The sequence below is a fragment of the Peromyscus leucopus genome, chromosome 4 (genome assembly GCF_004664715.2).
Source record: "Peromyscus leucopus breed LL Stock chromosome 4, UCI_PerLeu_2.1, whole genome shotgun sequence".
In the NCBI taxonomy this organism is placed as follows: domain Eukaryota; kingdom Metazoa; phylum Chordata; class Mammalia; order Rodentia; family Cricetidae; genus Peromyscus; species Peromyscus leucopus.
Genome location: NC_051066.1, coordinates 63,467,092 through 63,475,839, shown reverse-complemented (window position 1 = coordinate 63,475,839; position 8,748 = coordinate 63,467,092). Strand labels below are relative to the sequence as shown.

Below are 8,748 nucleotides of genomic sequence, written 5' to 3'. Positions count from 1 at the left end.
GATTATAAACCACATTGTAAATGCCTTCGAGTCATAGTAAAAGCTTGGGAACCCAAAACTAATTCTGGGTTCAAAGTATTAACACTCCTTTCTCTATCCAGAAGACTGGGTGTATATAAATTAGACATGTTTTTAGCACACTGAGAAGCACTTTTAAGTTTACACTTAGAAGACAACCAAAGAAAATTTAAAAAAATCTTAAGCTTGTGACTATGATAAGAGTAGTTAGTGTTTACTAGAGCTAGATTAATAGCTTATCAGAACTCCATTGATTACTGTTAAGACTCTGAACTTTTGAAGTCTTAATACAACAGTAGCAACTCCAGGGAAAGTTTGAAACTTTGCATTCATTTTATTTATTACAATTACATTTAATGTATTCATTTTATCTATAAATAGATATGCTATTCCAATTCATTCCACTACTTTTTTGCATATAATATTGTGTCATTTGAAAAACTGTTGGGGTTATTTAAATCACAAGGCTAACAAATACTATTAAATTTTCTGTATAATCAAAAATTTGGGAACCCAAAGTGAATATATTGCCAAGACAATCATTTGTTTCATCACTCTATTTTGTGCTTAATCAATTCCTTGGTGAAACTGTTTAATTGCTCACTTCTTTTCTTATGGGAATTTGGATACCAGTGTTTGGCTCTTTGAAGCTCACATGGGATTAAAGGCCTAAAAGCAAAACTTAAAATGTCCTGCTTTTCCGAGGAAGCACAGCCTTCTTAAGGGAGGCATAGTTTCTTCAAAGAACACTGAAGGTGCATACAAAATGGACTTTGACAAATGCTACTATCAATTTATATTTCTTGTTTAAGTGTTACACATGTGTTCTGGATGAAAGTGAACTGTGGCTCATAACAGTGAAGGAGAAGGTGAATGGAAGAAAAGGCATCTGTCTGGTAAGGTTTCTAATCACAGTCCTCAGATATTGAACACTGGGTGGTATTGGAGTGGTTCAGTTCCCACAGTCACTACCTACAAAGCTGATTGATGATTGACTTTGAACAAAACCATGTCCTTGCAAGCTTTTATACTTTTGGTGATTCCAACCAAAAAGTCAGCAATAAAACCCAGTACACTTAAGTGTGATATTCTTAAGCCATCACTCTGTATTAGTAGACTCTGAGGTGACATCTAAATAGGAACATATTTATCGCTGTAAAATATTAGTTAATAAATTAAATAGAGCCACACATAATGGAACATACCTTTAATCCTAGTACTTGGAAGGCTGACAAAGGTGGATTTCTGTGAGTTAGCAGTGAAGCCAGCCTGGTCTAGAGGTGAGCTTCAGCCAAGAAAGCCTACATAGGGAGACTCAGCCTCAAAACAAAAGTAACAAAAGAACACAAAAAAACAGATTCAGATAGCAATTGAAGTGAATGTAATTTGTAAAAGACATTGATTTTCTCTTATGCTATCTTCATGATATCATTACCTATAAAGAAGCATGTAACAATCCTGCAGACGAGATCATTGCATTCAAAGAAAATCTGTGAAGGAAGTGTAAGAATTTATACGGGTAATTAGATGGAGATTTTTTTTGGTCTCCTTCAGAAATGCCCTCTTCTTGTCGAACCATTTTCTAGAACACGTTTGTTTGCCTTCTTTTCTGACTCATTTGAACTTTGACTGTGTTGAGTCATTTACTTCCCTACATTCAATTTTGTTTCAGGTTTAAAATTTTATTCTTCATTATGTTTTCAATCTTGAAACATGCACCAACCTTGAAAGACTATCACAGTTATTCTTTCCTATAAAATGGAATTTTTGTCACCTGTAATTCAGACATTAGATATGATGGTCTCTGGTAAAATGTCCCATTAGCAAAGAAAAGAATTTTGCATTACTATTCAGACCGTATGGCATTTAATTTTGCAGATCATGCTGACCTTTTTTGTGTGTTGTTCTTTAAATGATAAGCATAAAGAAAGCTGCTGCAAAGAAGCAGGTTCTTGGGTTAAGAACACTAATTTGATGCTCTATATACTTTGCTTTCCTTTGCTTTCTCAGCCATTACCATTGTAACAGCTTTAGTCAGGTCTTGTATGTGTAGTTATGAAAGAAAGGACTACAATTCCATGAGATTTGGGATTTCCTGTGAGAAACTTACTTATATTTCCAGACTATAGATATACAATATTTGGCTACTAGTCCAATGGTATTTTATTTTTCCAGTTGACTTCAACTATTAATTTTTAAAGTAAAATTATTTAGGTTGAACCAGGTAAAACTGAATCCCCAGGGGAGTCTTTGCCCTGGAGGAGATGGGAATGGGGGGTGGGCTGGGGAAGGTGGGGAGGTGGGAGGACAGGGGGATCTGTGGCTGATATGTAAAATTAAATTAAATTATAAAATTAAAAAAAACTTTTATCCCATATATGAAATTTTTACATATTCATATGGATCATGGGTTAAAATAAGTTAATATTGATATCTTAAGAGATCAAACTTATTTTGACTTTTAGTTTGTTGATAATGAATACTTACTAAATATTTGGGACATGAAATGTGATTTTGAAATTACTTTACATGTCCACATAGTTCTGTAGATAAATGCTACTATAATGTCAAAAATGCACATTGAAAATAAAACTACAGTATACAAATGACATATTCCAAATCACAGAAATAGAACCGTCTAGTTATTTAAACCCAAATGAAAACTTCTCTTTTATGTGGTAGGGGAGGGAGCAATACTTTGTCTATCCACATTAATGGGTTTCATGTATATTATGATTGTCTATATAGATCAACAGCCATATAAAGGTCAATAAATTAGAGTGATAGGTAAATAAAAATATTTCAGTTTTTGAAAAGCATACTAAGAACACGAAAGCACTCCTGGATATATTTTATGACCAAGACTGAATGCAACAAATTTGTAAATGTGATCAATTTGTTTTTATCATTTTGATTCTATATTTAAACAGTTTGTGAAATCATTCAGAATTACTTTCTTGCCACTGAGAATATGATGAGGCTGGGGAAGGAAACACCCATTTATTTGTATATATTAAGAAATGTGCTGTAATTCTGATTATAGATGATGAACCTCAAACATGGTGGATGTTTGTCTTGCTGGACATTTGTTTGCTGATGAAAAATAGAGCTGGGACTTGCTGAAGAATGATTCCTAGTTTTTGTTTTTTGCTATTCATGGCAGCTGAACTATGCTAAGGACATCCTTTGTTCCTCACCTGGGAACCATATCTCAAAGTAAAAAAGTTCCTTACTCCTTTGTTGGCAAAGATTCTTCTGGCACTGATACATTTTTATCTACTATAGCAACTAATGGGGAAACATACAGGAAAACAGACCAATTTATTCCTAGTTGTAAAAACACATACTGATTAGAGTAACCCTTTGACCAAGGTGACAGAGTGCTAAGGAAATTAAAGGTAAAGTGTCATCCATGTTCAGAGTCTACAACCAGTTTGACAGTAAATATGAGGTATGGAAAACTTTAAGAAGACATACTATAAATTCAACATGTGGCATCAAGGTTGAAAATTTATTGATTAAACATGTTATTTTTCTTACTCTATGAGTATGATGTACATTACAAATCTCTTTGCTACTGATTTTGAAATTTATTTCTTTTCTCGGTTTCTATTCTGTCTTGGCTACAGAAACCAAAATTCGTACAAATAATGAGACTGGAGAACAGCACTGTGAAGACTGAATTCTTTCTCCTGGGATTCAGTGACCATCCAGAGCTCCAGAGTCTTCTCTTTGCTGTGTTTTTCTCCATCTACTCTGTTACTCTTATAGGAAATCTTGGGATGATCTTGTTGATCACAGTCAGTTCTAACTTACACATCCCCATGTACTTTTTCCTCTGTATGCTGTCTTCCATAGATGCATGCTACTCTTCTGTCATTGCTCCCAAGTTACTTGTGGATCTGGTTTCTGACAAGAAGACCATTTCTTACAATGGCTGTGCTACACAGTTATATTTTTTCTGCTCTCTGGTTGATACAGAATCTTTCCTCTTGGCTGCCATGGCTTATGACAGGTATATTGCAATCTGTAACCCCCTGCTTTATACTGTAATTATGTCCAAGAGAGTGTGTGCTCAGCTAGCAATTGGAGCATTCATGGGTGGAACTATGAGTTCAATAATTCACACCACTAATACTTTCCAGTTATCATTCTGCTCCAAAGAAATTAACCATTTCTTTTGTGATATCTCTCCACTCTTCTCTCTGTCCTGCTCTGATACCTACACACATGACATCATTTTGGTAGTCTTTGCAAGTTTGGTGGAAGCTATCTGTCTTCTTGCTGTTCTCCTATCATATGTATGTATTATAGCAGCTATCCTCAAAACAGGTTCTGCAGAGGGAAGAAGGAAAGGCTTCTCTACTTGTGCTTCTCACCTGACAGTGGTCACTATTTATCATGGTACCCTGATTTTCATTTATTTGCGTCCTAGTACAGGCCATTCAATGGATATTGACAAAATGACCTCTGTGTTCTATACATTGATTATACCCATGCTTAATCCCCTGATATATAGTCTCAGAAACAAAGATGTCAAAATTGCCTTTAGAAAAATTATGAGTAAAAATTATTTTCTTAGATAAGTGAAAATAGATCTCACAGCTTTAGTAATTTATTTCAGTTTTTCTTCTAACATTTGGAATAGTCAGTTGAATATTTTAACTCCACAACTGTATGAAAAATGAGGTACCAATCTGAAAAAAAAAAGTCCAGAGCCTAATGTTGAAACTAGGATCCTTCTTGTTATTTTCTCTATCATTTTTTAAGTTGCTGTGCTTAGTATTTGTTTTATGAAAGCTTGGCTTTTCACTTAATTTCATTGACTTTTATGTTAACTTATCTCCATAACTCTCAATAATCACTAAAACTTTAATTAGTTCTTTGAACCTTGGTATAAAATAAAATAAATTTGATTCAAATGTTTCTTTCTCATTTTGATTCATAAGTAATATATACCTTATTTGTGGCTTACTTGTTCAAATAGAACTAATTTTTAATTCCTCAAATATTAAGCTGTACTTTTTTCTGAATACACTTTTAATTCCAAAAGACAATTTCTATTTTAAATCTCAATCAAATGATGGATGTAATTTTATTTGTTTTCTGTTGACTCATATAATTTATCTTTTCTACCTTTCTTTGTAGTTGTATTATGTTCTGTCCCACTTCCATAGCTATTCATTCCTATTCACTAATTATTCCCACAATGTTGATTACTATGTTTTCCTTCATGTACAAGCGAAGTGCTTTTTTTATGAAATAAATATTAGTTTACTATTCATTGCTTTTAGTTTGCTTTGTGTAATTCTAATATTCAAAAAAAACACGATTTTTTCTCTTGTAATGTTTTTCCTTAATTCCTAAGAGTGGGTACTTGCTGTGGATGATTGATTGATAAATAAAAGTCTGATTGGTCAGTAGCCAGGCAGGAAGTATAGGCAGGACAAAGAGAGAGGGGAATTCTGGGAAGTGGAAGTCTGAGTCAGGAGACTCTGCCAGCTGCCACCACCATGAGAAGTAAGATGTAAAGATACTGGTAAGCCACGAGCCATGTGGCAAAGTATAGATTTATAGAAATTGGATAATTTAAGATGTACGATCCAGATAACAAGAAGCCTGAGCCATTAGGGCAAACAGTTTAAATAATATAAGCATCTGTGTGTTTATTTGAGTGGCTGCCAGCCCAGGCAAGCCTAGAGATAACTCCAACTACAGGTACTTTTACATAAGTGTATTTTATAAGATATTATGGAATAAGTTGGCTCCTTAAATAATAACATACAAGCTGTATGAAAAATTATATATGTTGTATAACTTCATTTTTGATTGAAATGTATTTTTTCAGTGGTTGCAAAATATTTTCTCAATGATTGAGTGGTCTTTAAATCCCTTGATCTCTAATTATGGACTTAAAATTGTCAAGGGGATGTGTGGTAACGAGGGCACAGATAGGAAATGAAACCTATGAGTGGTAGATGATGGCTTGTTTTCCTGTTCTGTAAGACAAATGCAAATGTTGCAGGAGTAACAGAAATCAAATAAGACAAACATGAGTTTAAATAGAGGGGATGAATTAAATGGAAAGGCTTATGATACTAAAAAATGTATGCTAAATTTTGATTCTAGGCCAGGGTTCTAGTCACTGAAGTAGGCAATATTTTATAAACAATAATTTCCCCATAAGTATGTAATGTAATAGAGATCTGACCAACACAAGCTTTAAAAAGTGAAGAAAGATTTGCACCTTAATATTAAATTCAGTAAAGATTTCAGCTTTAATAGCCAAGAGGAAATATTCTTTGAAGTGCCTGATAGACCATGATTCTTTGTAAGTAAGTGTAAGTGTGGCATTCCAAACTTCCCTGTAGGCAAGGACATTGTAGGACAGTGTAAAATATTTTACGTTAGGCTTCATTACTCAAGTGTGCTTTGGAATAGAGAGCCTAGGACTTAGATGTTAGTGTAGTTAAAGCAGCTGGTCTAAGGAGGGATAGGAGATGGCTTGCATGGAATCCTATGCACAGCTCTACCCAGGACTGAAGATGGCAAAAAGAAAACTACTCCATAGGTGGATGTTGCATAGATTTTGCACACAGGTCCTGAAGATAGAAGGCATAAGTTGATTATGGCCAACTAGAGGAATGGATTCTAAAGAGGACAGAATTAGAGATTCAAGTCTGCATTTCATGACATGATGATGTAAATAATGTGATCTTTTCTTTAAGCACTAAGGGCTCAGTCCCTCATATATGGCTTAGTATGGTAGTAGACTGTCTCTTAAATAATTTCCCATATTATATTCTACAGTGTTCACATCAGCACCCTGTTTAAGAGTTAATATCCATGTGAGTTGATCACAAAACTACTATGTAAATAATCAGATACAGATTTGAACCCATATCTGTATCAAGAAACAAGTTCTTTTCCTTTATGTACATTTTATTGAAATACAAATGAAACTAACAATAAAAAGGTGAATCCTAACAATATGTAAAGACTGTTGATGTCTTCGTGGAAGAAGTTCTGTTTGCCTAAGGTCCCAGAACTTGTACTAAATCATCACAATTATCATCAATTCTGTGCCTGGTCTTAGAATCTTACACACTAATCTTTCAGGAATATATCTTTATAACTATATAGTTCAGTATCTGGAATTTCCTACTGGTAGGATGTTTGACAAACAAATAAAACTTAATTTTTCTAGAAAAGTTAATTGTTTTTATTTCAGGTGTATAGCTCAGTGTTATGGCATCAGTTTAACATGGCCAAAATCCTGGCTTTAATTAACAATAGACAAAAATTTCCATCTCTGTCTTTTCTAGTGGTTCCCATTGTTATATCTAATTAATAAGAGTAAAATTTTCAGAAAATGCATACATTTTAATGGCATAAAATAAAAATCTGATGCATATCCACATATTTACAAAGGAAAGCATGAAAAAAAGGTATTCCTAAAATGCATTCAGCAAAAAAAGGTTTGGGAAATGGGGCCAAAATGAATAATTGCCATACTATATAGGTACAAAATAGACATGAAAAACTACTTTTAGAAGTCTATTTTGATTTATGTTTTAAAAACTACTTAGTTATCATGTATATTAACTCCACCTGGTCAGTCTTAATGTGTCATTTGCCATAAATTCTGTGTATGAAGGATGTGTCTCAAAGAAAGGATGTTCAAGGCACATAAGAATTCAGGTACCATAATACTCTAGGCAGTTTCATGTTTCTTCTGAAACACTGCTGGGACTCTGGCTATTATGTTTTTGCTGTTGTGCAGCTGTCCTTTAGCTCCATAAATTGCTAGCATGCTTACAATACAACATTCTCTGATTGTGTGTATTTTTGCAACTGATTTCTATGACAATTTTAATGCTATCTACTATATGTTGGTATGATGATTGTGACACTAAAATACTGAATGGATTCTTTTAGGAAATAATAAGGCAAGATTCAAAGTGATATAACTACCTATATTTTCTAACCATGTTAATCAATTAAAGCACGTTGCCCTAGAGCTTTGTTAATTGTTTGATGCATGTGGAGATTGTTTGGAGTCATCCTGGGACACTTTTGATTTTATTAAACCCCTCTTCAATGCTTCCTTTTCTCTAGGGATACATCCTTCCACAGGCTATAGCCTACTCTGATAGCATCTAAACTTAACATCCTAGGGAGCCACCTCACCATGCAATGCCATGCCACTTCCATGCCTGTATTAAGCAACAGAGCATGGGGAAAAAAACACATGGTTAATAACTGATTAGTTTTACATGTAGTATCCACCTATGAGTGAGTACATACCATGTTTGTCTTTCTGAGTCTGGGTTACCTCACTCGGGATGATTTTTTCTAGTTCCATCCATTTGCCTGCAAACCTTATGGTGTCATTATTTTTTTCCACTGAGTAGTACTCCATTGTGTATATGCACCACATTTTATTTATCCATTCTTCAGTTGAAGGGTATCTAGGTTGTTTCCAGGTTCTGGCTATTACAAATAATGCTGCTATGAACATAGTTGAGCATGTGCCCTTGTGGTATGATTGACCATTCCTTGGGAATATGCCCAAGAGTGGTATAGCTGGGTCTTGGGGGGAGATTGATTCCCAATTTTCTAAGAAAGCACCATATAGACTGCTACTCACAATTCCAGGGAGGCTACCTAGTAAAGAGGACCCTAAGAAAGACACAGGGATTGCCCAATGACAGAGAAATGGATGGTATC

General features: G+C 34.3%; 1 protein-coding gene across 1 annotated transcript; it reads left to right on the top strand.

The window, feature by feature from the left end:
* The first annotated feature begins 3,647 nt into the window (after window positions 1-3,647).
* LOC114687342 (olfactory receptor 1020-like) lies at window positions 3,648-4,604 on the top strand. Its single transcript, XM_028862004.1, has one exon. It carries the CDS (start codon window positions 3,669-3,671, stop codon window positions 4,602-4,604), a length of 936 nt encoding a protein of 311 aa, XP_028717837.1. The 5' UTR covers window positions 3,648-3,668.
* Window positions 4,605-8,748: the final 4,144 nt, after the last annotated feature.

What these genes read in the sequence shown, in the direction of transcription:
- LOC114687342 (XM_028862004.1), top strand. Translation starts at nt 3,669, where the DNA reads ATGAGACTGGAGAACAGCACTGTGAAGACTGAATTCTTTCTCCTGGGA.